General features: G+C 42.1%; 2 protein-coding genes across 3 annotated transcripts in view; both read right to left on the reverse strand.

Moving 5' to 3' along the window:
- The window catches only part of arpc4l (actin related protein 2/3 complex, subunit 4, like), a 238842-nt gene extending 227303 nt beyond the window's left edge, over positions 1-11539 (reverse strand). Inside the window, exon 1 of the mRNA XM_072382731.1 lies at positions 11533-11539. Within this exon, the coding sequence (XP_072238832.1) occupies positions 11533-11535 (3 nt within the window). The 5' untranslated portion in view covers positions 11536-11539. The remainder of the gene's footprint in view (positions 1-11532) is intronic.
- The window catches only part of cdh4 (cadherin 4, type 1, R-cadherin (retinal)), a 205596-nt gene that overhangs the window by 121763 nt on the left and 59195 nt on the right, over positions 1-24638 (reverse strand). For both annotated transcript variants that reach the window (XM_072382724.1, XM_072382723.1), the window contains exon 3: positions 525-548. In XM_072382724.1, the coding sequence (XP_072238825.1) occupies positions 525-548 (24 nt within the window). The remainder of the gene's footprint in view (positions 1-524; positions 549-24638) is intronic.

Genomic DNA, 24638 nt, shown 5'->3' on the forward strand with positions numbered 1-24638 from the left:
CTGCACAACAAACAGGAGTCAAATTCAAAACAAAACTGAGAGACTACCACAGTGGGGGAATCCATCTACCCTTTATTTAGACTACATGGAGATGTGTTCTGCTAAAGCTGGAAAGAGATCAAGTAAAAAAAGATACTCCCTCTTGGCTCCTTATTGAATGCTACTAGAGTCAAAAGGGGGTAAATTGAGTAAGTAGGTCGGGGCAAACTGCGTGCAGAGAAAATATGCTAAATTCAAACTCTGATTGGCCACATGGGTCTGTGGATGCTGCTTTCATAATTGCCCCCACTTGATGTTTCTCTCGTCATTTCAACATTTGCTGGGACATGCACCGTGATGGAGAGGAAAACGGGGTCCTGTTGACGCAAATGATGTTTGTGACTCAGTGCTCCCCCACTGAGACGAGCATCTGAAAATGGTTCCTTCCACATTAACAAAAAAGAAAAACAGTGGCGAAGCTTCTGTTGGTGGAGTTCACACACAGATGGCTCTAACCCAAGGGAGGGTGCAGCTGCGGTACTTACCACGTCCTCTGGACAGGGTGGTGTCTGTCACCGAGAGAGAGGGGGAGAAAAGGGGAGAGGGGAAAGGAGAGAGACAATATTGATTAGAACATAACAGATTTCAGTAAAAGTGACACTGCAATAATAAAGTCACAGTTAAACAAGAGGACAGAACAGATCCATTTCTGAGGATTAATGGAAAGTCACAAGCGATAGCCGGACAGTGGCATATACAGAACATGGGGCTACTAGTGGAGAAAATTTGCTGTCACGACTACATAGTCGCTTACATTTGTCTCTGTCTATTATCAAGGCAGCACTGCTCAAGCAGAATAGTTTGTTTTCTCCCTTATACTTCTTGTCATCGCCTCCAGCAGTGGAATTCATCATTATCTTCAAACACTTGATGTGATGTCTGCATTGCTTTTGTGTTCCCTCACAGAAACCCTGCAAAAATTGCCGGTTATTTCATATGCACCTTGCACAAACTTACAGGATGCGCATTGATGTGGGAGGTAGGAAATTCAGACACAGGCACCACAGAGTGGTGACAGAAAGAGAGAAGTCGCGGTGGAGACTCTTCATGTGATCTCCTGGATGCCTGCCCTTCTCATGTCCTCTGGCTGAGTTGCTTTGTGAGATTTGATCAGAAGCAATTTCCACGGCTCGATTTCGCATTGATTGCAAGCATTTTTAATCCAGAATGCCTTTAAGCAGAATGAAATGTAAACTAATATCAACTGTGATCCCAAACACTTGGTTTCTAAAACCGATTGCTATCATCAGGCAGGGTCTCCACAATAGCTCACCGCTCCCTTTTCGAGCAGAAATTCTGTTTATAAGAAGAAAATTATAGGGCATCAAATGCTGAGACGTATCCAACTGTTTCAGTTTTTGGCCACACAGCTACTGTTGTTTAGACTAACAGATGTCAACTGCTGGTTATTCTACACCCAACTTTCCTGCCAGCACATTGTCAACTGTGGCTTTGATTGAAACATTTCTCAACTATATGGCAATACATGAGGGGGGGACAGTTTTTTAATTACTATTTTGCTGTATGCTACTGTGATATTGGAGGGTCTGTCCCAGATAGCAGAAACATTCTTTTAGCACCAATTGACTAGTTAAGGCACTGGCGAGTATTATGCGAGCCAAATGCGGCCCAAAAGTCATGACTGGGCATAACTTGGGTCATACAGTATGCTGTGAGGGCCAGGCATGAGTCAAAGGTCCAAAGAAACAGCCGGTTTGGACCATGTCTGGAGAATATGTGACTGAGTTCAGGCAACAAAATTCCCCTTCAGTCGACGCCTTTAGACAAAAAAAGGCTAATGAAATCTTGGGTATCTTTTCAGATGGAGGCATTTTGGGGCACCTCTTACGTGGATGGTTTTCTCAAGTCCTCTAGCCCTCATGACAGCCCTGTGACAAAGACGCATGACTTATGCTCTACCCAGGTGTCTGTTTGGTTGTCAAATGCACAGAGTATCTGATTGCTTGGTTGTTTATTTTTTTGCCTTTTTTTCCCCAGTTTGTTGTTCTGCCAGTATTCCTGAAGTTTTGACCTCATTAGATGTATATTTAAAGTACCCTGGGAATGATTTGTAAAACGTTCCTCTACCTGGAAGGTAAATGGAGGAAGGAGGGTGATAGATGATGCACTCTGCATAACTATGACACCAAAAAAAACAACACTGGGCGAATGTAACATATGGGACATTTGGGAAAATGCTTCATGCCCACCATGTAATCACCCCTGAAACCTGCTATGATGAGTTTATTCCACTTAGGCTAAACCAGCTGTTGGCTGCAGCTGTGCTTGATGTGGGCCTCAGTGAAATGCACACTTTTGCTTCAGCTCTTGATATAATGCATAACTTGAAAGGCGGCTACAAAGTAAGTGGCTTCTTGTGGATTAAGATGTATCCTTCCAAAGTGCAAGATACTGTAAGTTTATTTTACTGTCTACATAACTGGAGAGTGATGTGAAGCATCCACTAAATTATTCAGATTTGACTACAAAATGTGTACCCAATGAGACAAATGTCTCCACCAACTGTTTTACACTAATTTTGCACAGGATTTTTTACATGTTTTTATCTCCTCAGCCTTCAGTGCAGTTGAGGTGCTGTTTTCTATGATCAATGACATACATAAATGAGATGTGCTTTTTTTGTTTTGTCCCACTAGCATCCCATCACGAATCCACCGAAGTTCATCTTCAAATCTCCACAACTTTTTGACGTGTTTACAATAAACAAACAAACACAGCGATATCTAAATGAGAGTTTAGCTTGCAGACAGTCTGACTGTCTCTATTCCCCTTCACCATGTACAAAGGCACTCCACTCCATCCCGACAGAACTTTGCTTCGCACATGTTCAATTATTCATCTCCCTCTGTCAAGAATTCAGCCTCGCTAGCACTTGCCAGTATCCCCCACAAATTGGCAAGCAGGCTCATATTTGGCATATGGTGCAGAGCAGTGTTGCTTTTCCTACTTTCCCTCTGCAGTTGGCCTCCTAGAACATACGATGAGCACAGTAACACGCCAGCGTTCGCTCACACACTCGCATATGTCACCCCCCCCCATCATCTCCTTCCTCATAGAGTCCCTCTTTGCAACAGGTAAAGGCACAGGTAAAGGGCAACTGATAAAACTTGAAAAAAAAAGCCTGATTTCCTACACTATACTCCATAAGCATCCATGCACACTTACACAAGGATAACATTTTCATCTTTTTTCCAAGATGAAGTTGAATGTTCGCCCTTTAGTTGACATGGAAAAAAACGGATATCTCCGTAGTTTTCTCAGCCCGGCCACATCTAATCAATAAACTTTATCCTAAAAAAGCTAATACACTGAGGAAAATGTAAATATATATCTCATAAACCACCATCTTATATAGAATAGAACACAGAAAACATCAAATGTTTAACATGAGATGTTTTACTTCTTCATCAATAAATAAATGGATCAAATAACTTGGTAAGTTAGTAACAGCGGTTGCAAACAGTTAACTGGATTTGCTCACAGACACAGGGAGTTGGTAGAACTGTGTGATGAATGAGAGGAAAGATAGAAACATGGGAACTGCTTTATAGGTTATCTAACGCCACATCACACTACACTGATATGAGCAGCAGTGTTTGAAAATACATCAATAAGACTCTAAAATCTGATACACCATCCACCCAAAGGAGATTGTTGCGATTACCAGGTTGAATATCTTAAAAGGGAGATGTCAGCGAAGCTCTACGTTAACCTAAATATTCCGAGAAGAGGTCTAAAGAGACAGATCTGCAGCTGCTGGACAACCAAGCAAATACAAAAAGGGGTTTGCATTTTATTTTCTCTCGCCCAATGACCGCTGAGATAGGTTCCAGCCCCCCACGACCCGACCGCCGGATTAAGCGGGTATAGAAAATGGATGGATGAATGGTTTGCATTTTCATAGCATGAAAAGCTGAAAAGTTATCTTCTAATTTCCAGCACCCTTTTATCACATAGAGCACCGTGACACCACATGCCTGCGGCAGCAGCACCCCCCCAAAAAAAATGCCATAGATCATACAGACGAATGTAAAATAATGTGACTGCAAATACTTGTAGTTATTTTCCCAGTTTGAAATGACTTTTTCTTCCATTTCTGCTACCTCACTTGTCACCTCCCTGAGGACAGAGAGAAGAAAAAAGTGTTCTTGCCACATTCAGCCAAATTAAAGCACAGAACATTTGTGAGTAATGCATTGGTTTAATCTGCGTGTCCTCTTTCCAAATGCCAAGAGTTATGTCAGGTAAAGACCCTCAAAAGACTTTTTGCTGCAGCACCGCAGCAGATATGTGGCACGCCACAGCGCCGATCTTGTGCTGATCGTGTCTTCTTTTTGTAAACCGGTACGTACATTCAAAGCTCTAAGAAGGATTTCTGCATCTTTGTTTGGATCTCGCTCATTTAGTTTCACTTCAAATTAATCCAACGTATCTGACCTGCTTCTTTATAAAAGAGTCTGCAGCACTGAAAAGAATCAGTCAAAGCAAGTGATGATGCAGCCTCTTCCCACATAATAAAAACTCATCCAAAAGGTCAAACTTACTCATTTTCTTCATCAATGGCCCGAGGGAAATAGTTTAAAGACTAACAAAAAAATAAATCAAATTTTCTTATTGCCTGTTTGATAATCTCTCCCTTTCTCTGTGCTTGCCCACAGAAATTAAATTTTGATTAATCGGGTCTTTTTCACATTGGTCTATGCTACATGGATTGATTGAATATGCTGAATATTGTTGCTTATTTGCTTTTCTTAAGATATAAAACATTGTCTGTATGTCTTAAAAACATGCAAACACGTGCTGAAATGCTCACAAGATCTCAACAACCCACTAAATCACATACACACTGCCACATGAACAATTGCAGTCTGATATGAGCAGGTCTGTTTGCACGCAGATGCGTCCTTATGCCAAATCTTCTTGTTACGCTCATGATGACTAATAACCAGAGAGCAATCTCAGCTAATAAATAATACATTTAAGCGTCTAATCAAATTGAACAAATGAGTATGTCTAGAAAACTATTAATCAGAGAGCAAACGTGTATTTACAAATATAACACTGGCACAAACAATCAATTATTCATAAAGTGAATGCTGGGTAAGTGGGCTTCTTCCTGGGTGAAATGCTGCCATAATTGGAGTGGGACCAGCAGTGCTGGCTTGTGTTTGAGTGTGCATCTGCATGTGTGTATATGAAGGTGCCTGCTGCAAGTATATCGTGTGCTAACACACACTCTCTTACAGTAAGATTTCTTCCCATGCGCCAAAGTTCCCCCAAACACGAGCAAGAGCAGGCAGCGACAGCTCATTACTGCCTAATGAGTTGTCTGATTAGTGCCAAATATAAAAGCCTTATTGTCAAGCAATGTATGTTTATTTTGATTCATTATTGAACTGAAGTGACTGAACAGAGCCATGGTGACACGGAGCATTAAGGTTTCGTGGTAATAGGGCTCTAGTGGAGAGTGTACTTGTATATTTGCATAAGGTATGACCATTGCCCACAGAGGTCTTACTATAGACTAACAGATATGTATAATTATATTGCATTTACTGCTTCGAGCATGCAATCCAACCTTCAGACTTTGGGCCGCAGATGCTGATGCCCACTAATGACCAGCAGCTTCTCTCCAGACAGGTGGCTGATAGGGTTAGTCTTTGTGTGTGCTCGTCTGTGGTTCCTCTCTCGACACTTGTTCACGAAATAATGAGAAAATGCCCAGAATAAACTGACATGGGATTTAACGAAAAAGTGTGTGAATTTGTGTGTATCTGATACTTTGCCTCTTGCTCGACTAATGGGTGTTGCTGTTAACAGAGATTAGCATGCATAGACCCTTGCATGCCATACGTACTGTAAGCTGGACTGATTAATATTCTTAACAAAGAATCAAATGGCCATATGTAATGCTCATGTAGTCTCTTGTATTGGCCAGCTTAAAACATAAGCTAGTGCTGTTTTGTGTGTTGGATCCTCTAACAAAGCATCAAATACACTTTCTAAGCCGGAAAAAAGCCAATGTTTAGGAGTTAAAGTTTGGGTGAACCTAGATAAGCTAAGTAGCAAACTGTCTAAAGTTCTCACTGGTCAAACACGAAGCTGATTTAACTGGTTTAGTGTATTGTTAAGAATTTTATCTCTGGCAATCAATCCTATTATCTTCTCATAGCTCATAGGTTCGAACACAACACTGTGCTTGGGGCAACAAACCTAGACCCAGCGCACATTATCTTTACAGAATGCCTCACATGGACACTCCGAAACTGACAAGCTACAACTCACAGACAGTAAGGTAAGTCTGATTGATTTGATTTTTTTCCCCCCACCTGTCATGAAGAAAAGCTAGAAATGTATTCTCTGTCCCGCTGTGTGGTGCTGGCACCCACGGTCCAGTGAAAAGTAAAACTGAAAAGTCCAGTGAACACATCTCACTACCATGGGAGGACACCAGAGTGCTGCCGTTTGTGGTCCAAGCAAGTGCTTTGGAAGCTTTGGAAAGCACATGTACCGTATTTCTATTATGATATTTATACACATGTCTCACTTGTGTGCTTTCAAGAAACCCATTCTGCAGTTTATACAAACTGTGAAATGACAATGCATTGCTTTTTACTGAGCCACAGACAAAATGCAGGCAGAGAAGAAGAATGCCAAAAAATCAAAAATGACAGAAAAGTTGATTCTGCTCATGAAAAAGTCCTATTTTCTACCCCATAAATAGCCTTCTTCTCACTCTATGTGCAGCCCTCCTGTACGGGTAAAATGACACAGGATTCATCAGAGGGGTGACTGGATTACTTGGCCTGTCACTCCACAAAATTGAAATCAGAGGTAACGGGGCACTTCAGGGGACGGCTGTTTCATACACCGAGCTGTCGATACAGGCATTCTGTGCATGCACTCACTCTAAACAAGGCAGCGCTGGGGATGCATTAATGATAACTTGTGAGCAAAGTTCTGTGATTCTCTGCAGTAGATACAGACAGGCATCCAGTCTGGGTAAGATCTGAAGCGGGAAAAACATGAAGAACATCCTCACACATCACCGACAACTGACGTGTCCAAACAAATCGACATCAAAATCAAAGCCATATCTCAAGAAAAAGCTCAGAAGCAACAAGTCCTCCAAGTGAAATGGGCATATAAATCAGTTGTTTATTCTTCACAATGTGAGTCATAATGGCATCTTGTAAAGTACTGCCCCAACGAGAGGCAGGAGGGAAACAAAGCTCAAAGTGTTTTCAAATCAGAATGGACGTCAATCACAAGTCTTTCATCCAAGAAGACAACAAGTCCTCATAAGGAGGAAGGAGGGGGATGGAGCAGTTAAGCACAGGGCTCTAAACCATCGAGACCAACATACACTCCGTCAATAACACTTTACTAAAACCCTTCGGTACATTCCTGGTTACAGCATTACTATGGCAGGGTTAGAAAATTATGTTTTCTTTCTCACACAGTGACAGTCACCATCGTGTACTGCAGTTTACCGGTTGCTCTGCGAACATGTTAACGCAACACGCCACAATGAAACATTGCCATTCTGGTTTTGTTTAGGTAGTAACATTATTGGGTTAGGTTTTTGCCCCATCATACGCACTAGAGGTGACATATTCTTTGAATGCAGCAATAGGATATATCTGGAGAAGAGAAGGAACACTGAATAATGACTTGGCTGAATTACTTTTACTTATACTGTAGTAAAGATGGAAGTCACATTGTGAGAATGCAAATAAATGGATGTTGGGCTGCATTTATATGGCACTTCTCTCATTTTGTTGACTGATCAAAGCGCTTTACAAAGCCACAAAACACATTTAGCACTTGTTAGTTTATAAAATTTAGCTGGGAATTGAACCACCAACCTTCCAAATGTCAGATGACCCATCATCATTGACAACGAGCTCAGCACATACAGTAGATACAAAGTAAATATATTAAGTAGTTTTGTCTGTCGACACCCATTTGTCTGCTGCCTTGTCCACTTAGGGGCAACTATCGCTTAAAATGAGCTCTTTTAATGAATAAACGGCTCTAAGACAAAGCTTCTTTACTGCTAATTTCTTTGAAAGGGTCAGATTACGACGCACCAATGGTCCAAGTCAACATCAAAAACCAACGTAGTCTTGTTGCTAAGGAGAACACTGATGCAGCTTGTATCAAGTTCTCTGTGCTTTTCTCAGCTAACAATTAACCACTTCCCCTGGACTATAACACATTTAATGGAGGGACTCAACCTTAATGTTAATGTACTGCAGGTAGCAGCTGATTAATCGCTGGAGCACAGTGGGTAGTTTCACTTCAGCCTGCAAACATCTCATAATGATGTGAGTGCACACTGGCATGCATTTCTTTGTCCAAACTGTGTATGTTTATTCTGTCAAAGCCACCAATGTGAACTTCTACCTGCTGATTAAATCTGAAACTATATGCCTGACCAACACTAATGAACTCCTACATTGTCATGATTCACAATGTGTAGTGTTCTCAGGGTGCAGCCTCCCAACATGAAGAGGCAGCCCCCAGAAGGGGGTAGGTATGTTTCTGTTTGTGTCTGTGAGTGTGTTGGGGTGGGGGTTGTATTCCCCCACTGTGATGTGCTGGTGCTGACACAGCCAGATGTTTAGTTAAAATGCAGATCTCCAAAGTGGCATGAAGGGAGGAGCTGACATGCACTTCGGGGGCTTTAAGCAGCCAAGTGCTCTCCTGAAGCCGTGTTGTATCTCTGCAGGCACTGTGTGTGGGTGTGTGTGGGTGTGTGTGCTGTATCTCCCGAGATTTGCATTTGGTTAAGAATGTGCATTGACATGTATGTGTTTGTGCGTCGTTAAGCAATCATTTGACAATCCAGAGAAAATTTAGGAATAGTCAGTGACGTGTGAATCCATGCCTACATGGCTGCACGCCTAAAGAGAGGTACATGAAACATATGTCTGATCCAAGGTCTCCTGCCGCAGTTTCCTCTTTGCACTCCGTCAGAACAGACTGCTCAAGCTCACACAAAGGCAAGCGGTGCTCACAGACACTGCTGACTCAATGCTTCCGCTACTATGCAGTCTAAGGCTGCTGCTTGGAGCAGAGCAGTATACCAATGGCGGCGCTTCAGTAAATATAACAAAGTAAGGGGTGGCGTTGAAGAAGCAGTCATTCTGAGAAAGCGGTCGCATGTTCAACTGACGACATCCAGGCCTATCATCATAAGCAGCAGCACTATCATCATCTTCGGCGTCTCTGTCATCCTGTTGGCTCATTTGAGCCTGCTGGAGGAGCGAGAGACAGAATGAGAAGCATCTGAATTCAACTGCATCCAACATGTTTTAGAATAAATTGCACTTAAAGATGGAGAGGCGTGCTGGTGAGGCGAGCGATGAGCTAAAACAACACACGCTCTCCTACTTATTTTCTGCAGTTCCCTTCTCTGTCCCCTGCCCACCTCCACTGACACTAATCTCATTTCAGTGTAGCCTGAATTTAATAATTGTCTGTCATTAAGGCCAGTGAAGGATGATAAGAGGGCTGGAGGAGGTCGGGAGTCGGGGAGGCTATGGGGTGCTGACTTACACCCAGCAGATTCACAGAGTCTGGGAGGGAGATGATGCGGGTGAAAGGACTGTGCATACACAGAAAAATGTTGTCTAATATCAGGCATAGTGAAGAAAATTTAAGGAAAAGAAAAATAGGAAAAAAGATTTCAAGCTGTTATGATAAAAGAAGTGGAGCGACTCCACCTCTGCAGCAGCCAGGCAGTCTCTTTCCATTTGCTCTGTGTCAGCTTATCACCTCCCCTCCCCCCTAATTCATCTCCCTGCAACCCCATTTAATCATTAAGCCAGCAAAGAGCACCGTTGTCTGCTCACAGAGTAACCAACCCACACCTCATATCCCCTGGCTTCTATTGACAACCAGAAGCTAAAGAGTACTGTGAAGTATTTTCACATCCACCTGGGACTCATCCTTGCAGTCATGTCTGTCCAAGGCGTGACTGTTAGGAGGTGGCTAAAGGCTGCCATCAATCCCTTAGGTGTCTATTTGATGACCTCCACATGGGAATACTTCACTGCTAGTCTTAGCTAACCTGCCACACTATTTTAACAATCTCCCCTGGGTCTGTTAGAGCTCTATTATGTGTCTGCTGGAGGATACATTATGAAGTGCATGTTGAAATGTAGACAGTGCTTTGTCTGAGTCCCTGTAGTATGGCTCTGTTACAGCTTGCTTGACTCTGACTGGCAAGCAAAATGTGTAAAAAAGCTAATTACTAAAACATGAAATGCCACAATGAACAGTAAGAACAGGTGAGCGCATGATTTCAGCTGGATTGAAATCCACCTCATGACCGTCGAGTATCTTTGATCTTGAACAAGAGGACAAAGCATGTGAGTTGCTCACTGGATTGAGGTGTGTGAGCGGACATGGCATTTCAGGCCGCATGGAGAGGTTTAAAGTCTTTAGAGTGCAATCAAATGTCTATCCTTTCCCTTCCTAAAGCTTTGATTTAGAGGCTGCTGTTGGCCAGCAAAGGGAACGGAGCTCTTCATCTGACCCAGAGTGCCTATTTGCTTCCTGGAGGCATCAAAATAACATGACAAACTTGAGAGGCTCACCACAAGTGATTGTTAAACTGGCCCACCAAGACATCTTCTGACCGAATTGGAGAGAGCATTTTGTGGAGGCAAAAAAGAAAAGAAAAAAGACTGAAGTCAAGCCTTTCTGGGAGAAAACGTTAAATCGGATTCGAAATCACATCAAACAAAATTCCTCCAGTTGACCTACTGATGCTTCTAAAATATCGACGTCCTGGATGTCTCATAGTGTTTATCATTCAAACGTTTTACTGATGCCACATTTATAAAGTCAAATAATTATTTGTAATGGAAATTCCGGATGTCTTACACAAGGCAAGATGTTATAAATTTAAAGGCACAGAAATTTTGAGATTGTAAAGTTTCTTTACTCCCCTTTTTGCGTATAAGTAAGGGTTCAGGTGACACGATGACAGCCTGCAACTAGCTTCCTATGAAGCATCCTATAAGCATCCAGACCTAACCATGTATTTTTAAGTCCAAATCCTAACTGACTACAACTGAGAGCAAAGTCGAAAAGAGAAAAGCTGTTTGGTCTGAAGGGACTCGCACTCGGTTCGCTGGCATCAGAGTCTGCTGTGTGACGCCACCTTCGTGCCTCTCCATATGTTTTTTGCATGTTATAATTGTGCTATATTACATCTGTGACTTTTTATGTAATGCAAAACATAAGCATGTGAGAATTGGTAAAGCATAACTTAGAAATGCAAAATTTTTGAAGCCTAGAAAATTTGTAATTTCATCATTTTGATCATGTGTGACAGGCAGCATCATATAATGGAAAATGTAGGGATGTGACCATTTTTTTAAAAAGAAAACAAGCGCTTTAGAGTCCAAAAACTGTAGGAATTTTGCAATTTTTAAGACTTTTGTTTTGAAATTTCTACATTTTGTGCTGTGGATGAACATAACTATGACACATTCTGGTGCAAGATTGCAAATCTTATTTCATGGAGCAACGGCACTGTGTAAAAACAGAAATGTGTTGACTCCTTTACTTAACTGTATACTGCAGTTGCCAAAAAAGTGTGGGTCAGCAACTGAGAAACAACAACAGCTTTAATTAGATCTTTGAACTAATATGTTTCAAAGTGCTCTACGGGGATATTGGTGCTTTTTCTTTTTAACACCACCAACTGTGGTTAGACTGGGGCCGTGCAAACAAATCTGAAAGTAAGGGTCACGTAGGATGTGATGAGCACTGAGACACTCAGAAGGTCAAATAGAACACTTAGCCGTGTGAAGGCACTAAGTGGACAGACAACACATTTCCCTCCTTTGAGGAACTAAGGAAACACTTAGGGGTATTTGCCTTTTAGCACTTTCTGTCACCTGCCCACATTTCCACCATGTGTGTTTGGCAAACTATACCTGTGTGCATGAATGGAAGTGTTTCATATCATGCTTTGGTGGGTAAAGTGCTCAAAGAGAGAGCCAAGGCAGAAAAAGGTGTGGATATGGTGAAAGAACAAGCTTCCACTCTCACGGGGTGTTGAAAGGCACAGTTTTGGAGTTGCTACGGGGCTTTAAAAAGTCAATAAATCCAGCGACAATGTTGGTAAGTTGGCAATGGAAACGTGAACCGTTCAGGTGTTGTGGGCGCGAGGGAAGCCAGACGTGCAGAAATATAATGGATTAGGAACCCAAAAATTAAAAACCAAACACCAGCATTGTCAGCCATTCAGGTCTAACCCTGCTCATTTTTCAGTCGCTTTGCCAAACTGCCTCTATTTTCCGCCATCCCTTTGTTCTCCCTTTGCACTCAGTGACTCCGTCATGTTCCATATGTGCGGTATTTACCCATTTATGAGACGACAATTGACTTGAACAACAAACACAATAAAAGTACTATGCAATTATGCTCTCCAAAGCCCATGGGGAGCAGATGTTTGCATTCGTATGTCATGCTGTCATTTGTCTACATAACCTCAGTGAGAGGAGCATTTCAATAAAATCATCCTCTGTGGAGCAGACACAACTGTGCTTGTATTATGGGTGGCAGGGAAGCCGTAAAATTCCAATTCTCTCTTGTATAGCAGCAATAAACTACAATTTGATGTATTTCAGTAGAGCAACAAAAGCCGGCCCAACATTTTGCCATACAGAGAAACGCAGTTATGATCATGTGGCTCAACTGTACAGTGACAGCTGAATACACTTACAGGAGGGTTTCTAAGTCCTATTTTTATTCAATACACACCTTTATTTGATGCAAACCACGGAGCACTGGTGCAACATTTTCTGGTCCTTAGAGGATTCCTTAGGGAGAAAAAAATACAGCCCTTCCTTTTTTTCTGTGTTTTTTCAGAAGGGAAAATACAGAAAGGACCCCAGTGAATAAAAGCAGAAGTTTGTCTGCTGCAGTGTCTGTCTGCTTCTGCTAATGTACACTTGAGATAACACAGAACTCACTGCTATGTAGAGGTCCTGCTGACTAATGCAGAGCTGCTTTTGTGGCTCCAAGTGTCAAATGTTTTATTCATTTTTCAAAGTTAGAGTCAAGCAAACTTAAATGAGGACTTTCTGTGTCTGGGAATGAATTAGGCCTCACGGTTGTGCAGCGTCATTTATTTACTGTAGATTGCTGGATAGTTGTACACTGGTCTTCATGCACCAATGCGGCGGAAGCCGAGGCAGAAAAACAGCCACTCCAGCCCATCTAATAACGGAGCTTATCAGACGCTCCTGCCTCCTCTAATTTTCCTCAGTTTTGACAAGCACATTAAATGAATCTGGGACCAAAAATAAACACGTTTGTGTTGAGCTGAAGTGACAGGCAGTGATCGCACCTCCCAATGTGGGGAGGGAAAGATATACAATAACTTTTAATTAAAAAATGCAGCTCTCTTGCACAACACGCTGGACGTGATAAACAGGACGTTCGCCTCAAGCACAGCTATGCACACGAGGAGACTGAACAGAGTGTGCTCCAAGACGCAGAAACATTACTGTAGCAGATGATTAGGCAAGGCAAGTTTATTTGTATAGCATAATTCAACAAAAAGGTGATTATTAAGGTGATTTTTAACAAGGATGCTGGAATATACTGGAAGATTCACAGTGTGAGTGTTTGTACAGCTTACAAATCAATCTTCTGATCCTGATCTAATAGTAATGACTTTCACTATTCTTATTTGTGTAATTACTATGACTTAATTCAACGGTTTTGTGCCATCTGCCTTCACACTGTTCCAAATCCACACAACCATCATTCAAAAAAAAAAAAGAAAGGCAGAGCTGTATCTTTTTTGCCACACTTTGTAACATGTCACAACTGGAGTCTTGAAGTATGTCATCTCAAGCAAGTCCAGTGGGGAGCACTGTTTATATTAACCACTCCCCCTCCCAAAAAAAACAGACTGCTCAAAGCGTATCGTCCTGTGCAGCCCACTGAGGATTGTAAAGGCTGCTCAAAGGCAGAGACCACCAGGCTGTTGGCAGCATTAAAATCAGTTTCCATGACAACAACTGACTCAAAACTCACAATTCATTCTTTCACAGAGACTGACAAAAGGTGAGCCGTCATTACCTTTTTCCCTTCGCAATCTCAATTCTAGTTTGGATTATCTCCCACCTGCGGAGTTGTCTTGTGCTATTACAGCCAAAGTCTTTATTTCCAAGCTATTCTCCTTCTCATGCTCAATTTTCTGTCTTTGGTACATATTTTTTTCCCTGAACTTACACCTTGGGGTCAAGACGGGGAGCATAAATGAAGAGATAGAGAAACAAAAATCCGGTTGGCTACAGGCCAAGTTTTTATTTTTCAAAGGCCTTAAAGAGGATAAAAATTTAAAGTCCTTGTTCGCAGAAAAGGAAGTTTTTAACCGCAGAGGATTGAAGGAACTGATTCAGACTATTTCCTGGGTGGGGCTTTTTTGTATGCGCAGTGAGGAACCCATGAAATTAGATATTTACATAAGACAGAGGAGAGGTTAGCAAAAGTTAGGTTAAAAAAGATGGTGAAAACATATTTCAGCTGCCAAAGCCACAAGCCGGGAGAGCCATAGATCGCAAGAGCTGGGGGCCGGCCAACCTGTGGGCGGTGCACTTCTGATTTTATAGAAAGCAAAAGAGAGTCAATACAATACCATTTCTGAAACATCCATTTGTATGCAACTTTGTATTGTTAAGTTCCCCTTCTTGAGAATGTCTTTCAAACACTTAAAACACACAGAACTGAAGAGCTAAACAAAGCAACAGGAGAGGCAGTCAGTGAAGTTACATGTACAGATGAGCCGAGCTATGACTTGGCCATTTAACTGACCCAGTATACATGCAAGAGAGGGGTATGTCCAGCCGCCTCTGTGGGAGATGACGGTACATGTAAATATCGCCAAATTTACAGCTCAGATGTTGTCTTTAAGTTACTTCAGTTGTGATTTTATCAGATGATGCCGTGACTATAAAATCAGTGAGCACGAGTTGACTCGTCTTCATGGGCCGCTTTTCAGTCAAAATTTCATTTCGCTGTCTGACAAAAGTAACAGAAAAATATGCAAATAGGAGCGGCTTTATTGGGAATTCAGATGTATCAATAAACAATTACACTTTACTCACTTTACTATTTTTACAAAAAGCTAACATGCTAAAAGATGGAACTCTGGAGCTTGTACAGAGCTCCTAGGCCCAGTTGAATCTAGTATAGCAAACACTGTACATGCAAGAGTGATCTGATCCCCAAATTAATCATCTGACTGTGTTCAGCTGTGTTTGAGAAGCTTGATTTGGTTTCATTTCAGTCAGACTAACATGTTTAAATACATTTTAAAAGTGTAGATTTGGATGGACATTTTTTTTCTTGTGTCATGTAAACATGCTGACTCTCATCTATATAAGCGGGCCCAGATTGGCCAATTCATAATCCTAAGGACATACCCCAAATCATTTATAGACTGTACTTGAAAAAACTTCCAAATGTACAATTTTAGGGGAACATAACTGAGCTTTTAGTGAAATAATAACTGCTGGAGTGGGAACATTTTGCCTTTGAGCAGGTAATAAATAAAATGGTTGTTGTGTGCACTGGACAGAGAATGCAAAATTATTTGTTGTCATTTCTTTTCCAAGACTGCCTCCCACCTGCCTAACATTCAAGGATGAAACATAATATCTGGTGAGTAAAAAGTGAATAACGATATGAAGGTGTGGGAGGCAAGAAGGGAGCAAGATAGAAGTTGAAGATGCTTAGGCAAATGTTCTGTTATTTTCTTCCCATCCATATTTACCCTGCTTTGAGTAAATGTCATGCTATGCTGGGAGCTGGCAGAAACAGCTTATTATAAAAATCTGAACCCGACACATCTCAACTCTTCTATGCCAAAACGCACCGAAGGTAAAATTTTGGAAATAAGCAGAGTCGGATGTGTATTCTGTGCCATAAGTGCCTGGGCTGCTGTGGAGCTTTATTTTTACTGCAACAGTCTATGTGAGCACGAGCCCAGCAGAGGCTGCTGCCCTGTACCAAACTTGCAATTACAGTCACTTTGTGCCTTGTATGATAAAATGAATCATTACCACTGCAGCATGAAAGAACATAATCTGGCCTGCTCCCAGCTATTCCCCAATGGGTTCTGATTTGTGATCGCATCGATAGATATACTGTGCATTCAATCAACAATGCAGCTTTCAGCTTTCAGGCCACCCCGCTGAAAGGCTTGAAGGATACAAGAGATCAATAGAGATAAATTAATTACTACGCTGCCAAGGGGAATTCTGCATGGCCAGAGTTACTATAGAAACACAAAACTGCATGGCAGGCCATATACTGTAAATGATATCTGGGCCAGTATCTGCACCACGACAAATGGGGTCCAAGGGAGGTCCAGGAGGTGCCTGTGGCATGTCATGGTCGTTTGCTGCACCAGTGACATTAAAAAACACCCACTGGTTTGATGCAGAGAAGCAGCTGCCTCCGCGAGAGATATAAGTGAGGCGTTTCGGCTGCTTGGATACTGCAGCCAATCGAGCAAAAAATACCATTTTGCCAGGGCGGTTTGTTTGTCATTAACGGGAGGAAACTCATACAAATTCATAATGTGAAAGCAATTAAGATGAGAAGTAAGTAAGATGAAAACGGGAAGAAGGGGTAGAAACCATAAGACACAACAGTAGAGCACTTATAGCCACCATCCATACCCTTTCAGCTTGGCCAGGCTGCTAACGTATTTCCTCCTGGCATGCTCATCTATAAAGACCTGCCCCGCCTGCCTGGGGGCCACATTTGCTCCAGTGTTAATATCATAGAGGCAACCAATGAATTCCTAAAGAGTACAATCAAGGGAGAAACAACCCCTGCCGCTGACATCGCCCTGACACTTGCCTCCCCTCCTGCTACTTACACAAGCAATATTCCAAGTTGTTGTTTTGCTTCCATCAAATTTTCCATTAAAAGTGACATTTCATCTAAATCAAGCCCTTGGGGTGTGAACCCAGACAAAAACCAAAGGTGGTGAGGGATGGGGGAATTCTCACATACTGTTCCATGCACCAGAATTTTTGCGCAAAGGCCAGTGTTTACACCTCCAGCACCTAAGTGACTCCATATTCACGGAGAGTGCTATTATTTGCAGACATTACAGCGACATCAAAGCAATTACATGTGTCTCTGCATTCAGTGTGGTTATTAAAGCAAACAGCCCATCGCACCATTTATCTGAGATACGTAAACAGCACAACTCCCTCTCATGCTGCCAGCTTCACACCAACAAAATGAAATTCACAACTATCCCAAAGCAACGCGTGAACGTGTGGGATGAGATAGTAAAAGAGGGCATCGGGTGACTTCAATGGTGCTCCCAAGACATGTGAAATCGGCTTCATTCTGCAATCGCTGCATATGACTCACTGCTCACCTGTCACGTTGCCAGTAGAGCGACAGACTGAGACAGAAACCAGAGGAGAGAGGAAATCAGTGCGGGCAAGGAGGTGTGTGTGTGTGGGGGGGGGGGGGGGGGGGGTAGAAGGTGTAACGCCTCCTGACCAAACACTCCACTTTTAGGTGAATTGAGTCTGGGGAGATATTCATTCCCGCCGGACATCCAATCGCACAGTTCGGTGGGACTTATCGAGGTTCAGGGTCTTTTAACAATCGAGAACACTGAGCTCCCATAGAAACTTCACCACGTTTTCAGCAAGAAATGAAAAACTCAAGACATAATATCAATACTGTATGGACAGCCACACACTTCAGAAAGAGTGAATAGCAGTCTTGCCTTGAAGCACAGCAACTGCAGTTAAGTGCCCACTCGTGCTGACTCCTCACGTTTGCAGAGTCCCTGCAGTGTCTGAACAACTGATGAAACTGTTAAGAAAAATGGTCACTGCACTCTGCAGGGAAAGAAGTGTTGCCTCTTTAAAAAATGTAGCCTCGTGCCAATCTGGCTGACTTTTGTCTATCCATTTTTCTGTACCCACTTACTTGCAATCAAGGTATATCTATGAGGAATCTATCCTGACATGCACTGGACAAAAGAAAGGGAAAGCAGTCTTAGTGGTAGACAGGCAGACTTGCACATTTACACGCTCAGTCACACACACACAAAAACAGGGAAACTGAAGTTCAACCAGCTGATACAAAGCAGCATCATCATTCAATTAGAGTCGCGTGCACCTGAGGGTAATACTTAGTCTCAGACAGCTTTGGTCTACACACTAACAACATCTGGCTCTTTCACTGCTAATTTTCTGCTTGTGGACAGCTCGTGTGCTGTGGATCGATCAGCATGGGATAGGATTTGTGCCAAAATAACACTTTTTAAATGACCAAATGAAAACGGGAAGTTGGGAGAAAATAACCTTGGTGAAGCAACAAGAAGTACTTTCAAATTTACAGACAAATGACATGCATGAGGTTTAGGCCTGTCTTTAATTGATAATATATATTTTTGTCATCAGCTCCCTCTGCTTTGTTCTGACTGATCAGAGCTTTGCTCAGACTGTTACTTTCGTAGTTACGCTGACAGCTCCCCTCCATTGCCTGAGTTTCTGTTTGCAGTTCTGGCACAAACATGTCAGATGAGAGGCTCATTTGAGGGATTGGTTCCCATTGGCTTGTGAGTTTCTTAGTGACAGCTCAGAGTCCAGGCTTGTTTTGGTCGACTCTGAGCAGCAGCACTGAGCTCTCATTGGCCATTAACCAACAATATTGGATTCCTACAAGATTTACATTCACAGAGCATTTATCATGTATTTTCTCCATACTTAGGCACTTTGCAGTATCAACTTTTAAGTAAAAAAACAATGTGAGTTAGCTTTTACTAGACAGTATTGTACAGCCATAGATTGAGAGCTGAATAATCATTTGTGCCAGAACTGCAAACTAAAAGTCAGGCAGCGGAAAGGAGGGAGCTGTCAGCACAACTGCAAAGATGACAGTCAGAGCAAAGAGCTGAATGAGAATGAAGCAAAGGAAACTGATAACAACAGGATATAACGTCAATCAAAAAGACCAATTACCAATATAAAATTACACAGATAATTTGTGTGCACATCATGAGATTTATGTTTGGAATTACTTTGTTTTTGCTTTCCTGGGGTTTCTTTTCGCTTATTTTTGTGTGGTCTTCAAGAAGTTTGGTCTTATTGGCACAAATCCGATTCCAAATTTTGGCTGAAAATAGCTGCTTCTTGCAGTTGGAAACAAACTTTATTCGAGGCAAGCGATAAAACCAAAATAATAAGCTCTTTTCTGTGAGTTCATCACTAAAAGACATCTTTCACGCACATTTACATTCTCGATACAAACATATTGATTCATTCCTCTCAAAAACTATCCTGACTTTATGATTGCCAGTATTAACCTCGCAGAGATGCCCAGAACTGGATTTAGAGCAAATAAAATCAAATCAATCCTGATTTAAAAGAATTGCCTCAGAAGTTTGGACTGAATGAAATGGATCATATACGATATGTTAGGGAATCAGAGTTGTGTAATCATGGCTGTGACATTACAAGGGTTGACAGCATTGTGTCTTTCTTTGCAAACTCTGAGTAAACTCTGAGCGCTCGTTTTTTGAAAGGAGTTTGGTTTCTTGCAGCCTGCAGCGCACAAGTCACCCACGCATATCTGAGACTGTATAGAGACTGTGTTAAGAACCACTCGGGCGTTCATTTACACATCTACTGTGACCTTTACCTTCTACCTTAATGAGATTTCTATCGATTCACTTTCCCTGAGAAAATAAATCAATCGGAAACACTATAAAAAATTGACACAACACCACTGAATGCATCAACGGCCGTGTCTTCGGCTGGTCAATTGCAGCTATAATGAGACATCTTATAAACAGCTAGGTTATTATGCCTGCTGCAAAACGTGTAAGCTCACACATGTTTTGTATTGTTTCCGTGCGTGTTTGAGTGTGTGTGCGTTCGGATCAGTTCTCCGTGTGTGTTCTGAGAGGAGAGGATGTGTGCTAGAGAGCAGAGCGGAAGTCTGATCTCTCCACCTGCTGTGGTCCAATTAGCCCCATCTTCTCATGGTTCATTAGCGTTTGGGTGGGTTTCAGGCGCAGGATGAGGAGGATCAATAACATTCCAAGTTCAAGTCCATTTTGTTTATTTAGTTTAGGTAAGACCTGACAGAGAATGAAACAAAAAAAAAGAAAGAAAGTAGAGAGAGGAAACCAACTCGATCTCACAAAGAAGTGTTTCTAATGTCATTAAGGAACCACCAGCAACATGCACAGACTTGAAATGCAGCAGAGGTTATGGATGAGCCTCTCAAATACTCCTTATTAATTAAAAGATGTGTCAGCATATTCACCGGTGACAGCAGCTATAAAGCAAAGTGCTCCTCCTCAATTACTCCACCTCCCAACAGTGCAGACGAAGACTTTTGCTCTTGTTCTAATATGTGTCCCAGAGAGTGAACCAGTACTACATGATGACGTGTGCGGTGCGCCCAAAGGAAGCCCTGGCGCATCCCTCGCTGCATCCAACTGTGTGCACAAGAGTGTGCGAGTGCCTGATTAGGCAAACAAAGGCATGTTTTGGAAGGCAAACAAGTGGGAGCCGGGCAATTAGATGTTTCAATTCCGCTGATTGGGGATGACAGGGGCAACACACTACGTTAAGTCTCACACATTCAGATATATACACACAGGCTCACTCACACACGCAGTGGAGAATACTTTGCTTCATTTACTGCAATGCCAAATTGGATCTGATAGGCAATTAATGGTGTAATTGGCCATTGGAGAGGTTGTCTTCTCCCTGGAGTCTAGCTGGTTCCACTGGGCAGCCGAGGGAAGAGGGAAGGGTGTGTAACTGATCGTGCTGGTTCAACAGAGGCAGAACTTTGCAACTTGTTAGAGAGCAAAAATAGAAATAGAAGGACATATGCTTAACTCCAAGCATCAAAGTAGTATTCTACAAACCAATGGATTATGTTGTGCATCTACAGCCATCATTTGTTTTTACGATCCATGGCCATAAATCTTTGCTAAACTGAAATCAAATCCAAGAGTACCAGGGTGGAAAATAATCTTTGGTTTCTCCTGTTTATGTAGTTACTCGGGTTCTTGTTTTTCTTTTCTTAGTAGCCACCTTCCGCTTCATATCTGGGATTTCCAGTAAATTAGAATTCCTATATCGTGCATCAGTAGATAGCGTGCGATGCAGTTTTGGGATAGAAATTTAATTATCTGCTGTAAAATCGGGGACATCTTCCAGCTGCAGGAGAGTTTAAAGATGGGTGCACTGTGCCAGCGTGTTAAGACTCGTTATAGCAGAGGTTCTAGCAGATGAAAACACAAGCACAATAAAGTTAAAGGCTCCCTGTGTCAAGTTATGATACCTCTTACAAGAAATCTTCTTACAAGAAATCTACCTTTTTAACAGCATTGTATTTACTTGCTTTTACAATGTTTCATATCTGTCTGTGACAAGCTCATTCTCTCAAGAAAAGTGCAATTGTACTGTTGTCCCACATGTACAAAATGTAAAAGTCTTGTGATTCATGGGTAGAAACTGTCACGTGACAACGCAGTGAAGCTTCCATGTGACATGACGATACACCCTGATTTATGATAACTACTATATATACTACACTAGAAATCCATTTTTAATATCTAAACTCAACCATGTTTTTCCAATACTAACCCAGTCCACTGACTTCCTTACTAACCAAACTTCTGGATTACTTATTTTTCCCTGATGTTGGTGACTTAATGTTGTCCTACTTAAAATAACATGAACTAATTACCATGGATTGGCCTAGTATCTGTTGTACATACATGCATACATACCCGTTATAGCTGCTTTCTATAATTGGTGCAGAGGCATTTACATGGACATACAAAGCAAGACAAACAAAATAAATATACACACGGCAAGACTGTTTGAAGACATCAGGTCAGTGATGTCAATGACATACTTGTCATCGAGTAGCAACAAGGGTAAAAATGTAGTGTTGTGACATGCAAGCTATTTATTTTCAGAGTGCAATCAGTCAGACATGAGTTGAGAACCAACGCAGATATCAAACGCTCTGTTGTGAGATCGGGTTGCTTTGGCAAGTGTAAATCCCTGTAACTGAGCTTGATGAGGATGATTTTCAGCTGCAGGCGCTCTAATACATGTAAGGCCGCTTACGGTACACACAGCTGTGGCAAAGAGAGGCCCCCTGCTTGGTCTCCTTATGTCACCAGTATCTGCGCAAACGGCATAGCACTTAGACATCCAGCAAAAAGTACGTCAAGCTACTGGTCAGGAGAACATCACTGACCTAACTAACCAGTGCAGAATGGGGGTGGTAGTACATTCAGTCTATAAAAACAATAAGGGAAACGAGCGTTGCTTGTTTTGTAGAAATGAAGATAATGAACAAGAAGACATTGTTTGTGACATGTCTAATCAGTTGTTTGCTTTCTGTTGTCACTGACGCCGCCCTTCTCATGCTCTCGTTTTCTATGCTGTACAGCCAATTGGAGTGAGCCTTCTCACTGATAGAAAATCGGTAAAAGAAAACCTTGAGACCAACAACGCCAACACCACATTACACGGCAAAAAACACAAGAGAGACAGACGATCACCAACACTCCAGACGTGCCCGACAGCCGATCAAAGGCTCGGTGCTTCAGAACACATCCGCCACTATGATGGTGTCTTACGGGTTCTAACAAACTGAAAAGCAATGCCTATTTTCACGGTAAACTTTGTGTATACGTGATGTTTATTTGGGTGAGGTTACAGCAGTTCTTTTCAGCAGAGCTGTAAGTCACTGAACTCTTGAAATGTGAAAATAATCAAATCAGCCCGCCCCAACTTCCTGTCAGGACCAAAGCATGATAGCAGAGGATTGATGAGGGGCGAGCCCCTACATCGTCCAGCAGCTCTGGGCCACTCCTTCATGCTGCAGCATTCTTAACAGACTTGACCTTGCAATAACCCCACCCCATCTTTTTCTTTTTCTTTTTTTCCCCCTTTTATTATTTCCATCCCCACCTTCTTCTATCCTCCGTCGTTTCGGAACAGGAAAGACGGAAATAAATAAAGAACTAAAAAGCACAGATGTTGCCCCCTGCTGCAGCAGTATTGTCTTTTGATGACTTGGCAGAATTAGAAATGCACAGTTCATTATTAATCTATCCACAGTCCCAGATGCTGCTCCAAGTGGGAAAAATGCTGCTTCTATAGTGAAGCCATGAGGTTATCACACGCTCCTTTTTCTCTCTCTGTGTAATTAGGTGCTTTTTCTTTTTATGTCTCGGATACACACACCCACACACACATTTGGACATGCATTCTGACACTAAGGTAAGCTTATCCACACACACGCATACACACACACACACATACACACAAAACACAATAATCTTTTGTGCACAATTTGTCAAATTCCCTCTCTGACAAGCAAATAGAAATCAGATTATCACTGGTCGTGCCTCAGTGTGTGTGGAGGATGTTCCAGACGTCAGGGTGTATATTGACAACATGAGCCTGGGTATTATTGTTCACTTAGTCTTGTCAAAGGACATTTGTTTGTCCAACAACAACAGCAACAAATTGAACAAATCATCCTGCTCATTTCAATGAGCAGATATGTAAAACTCCATGATGACTGAACCAGTGTCTCCTGACTTCCTGCTGCTCTACACAGAGAGCAGCCACTCCACAGTAAGAGCACACCGCAGAAGCTATACGCCTTTTCTGTTCCACATGATGGGGTAACTGTCCACATGATGCATACATCCCTTGCAGAACGAATTCCTCTTTGAATATCCGGCAGCATGTCAATCATATCTCCCTTGGGAAGAGAGGAGAGGGTACGCCACAGTTTGGATGGGCACACAGAGAGAATAAACTAAGGAGCAAAGAAAGAGCTGCAGCGTAACAGAGCTGTGCTTCCCAGCACTGACATTAGACTACTTGGCTTTGATGTCCTCTCCTGAGGTTTTTCTTTTTTCCTTTTTTCCTCAATAGAACTTCCTGTTGCACAGTGCCTGTAAGCTGAAACATCCACAGGTGTGCTGCCTGAATGTAAACCTTACACAACAAAACCTTGAAAGCTAAGCTGAAATTGCCGTTCACGTTCACAAAAAGTGTGACACAATGTGTCTCACAAGAAGACTGCAGCAGGGTGAATGAGAGGTAGTTTTTTTTTTTTTTCTTTCCCAACTGCCTTAAAATCCTTTATATGCTTTGCTGCAGAGTAGAATGAGCAGGAACACACCCTAGTTGCATTACAGGAGTGAAATCTGGCAACCTTCAGGTACTTACACAGAATTCTGACCGCCTCGAACACTGTTCGACTTTAGGTCTTGTGGGTTTTTTTTCTCCCTCAATAAAAAATAAAAACACAGATAATACCGAACCGGAAATTGTTTAGATATTCGTGGCTCTAATTTCAAATTCGTTTGCTACAAACAATCATAAATAGCATTTAAAACATGAAATTTCCCTGCTTCTTTAAAAGATGGGAAATTAAGGATAAAAAAGGGAAGCAGTTTTAGGACAAAAAATGGTGAAGACATTCCTCAGGATGGGTAACTC

Source organism: Leuresthes tenuis, unplaced genomic scaffold, assembly GCF_036924035.1.
Source record: "Leuresthes tenuis unplaced genomic scaffold, fLeuTen1.0.hap1 SCAF_3, whole genome shotgun sequence".
Taxonomy (NCBI): Eukaryota; Metazoa; Chordata; class Actinopteri; order Atheriniformes; family Atherinopsidae; genus Leuresthes; species Leuresthes tenuis.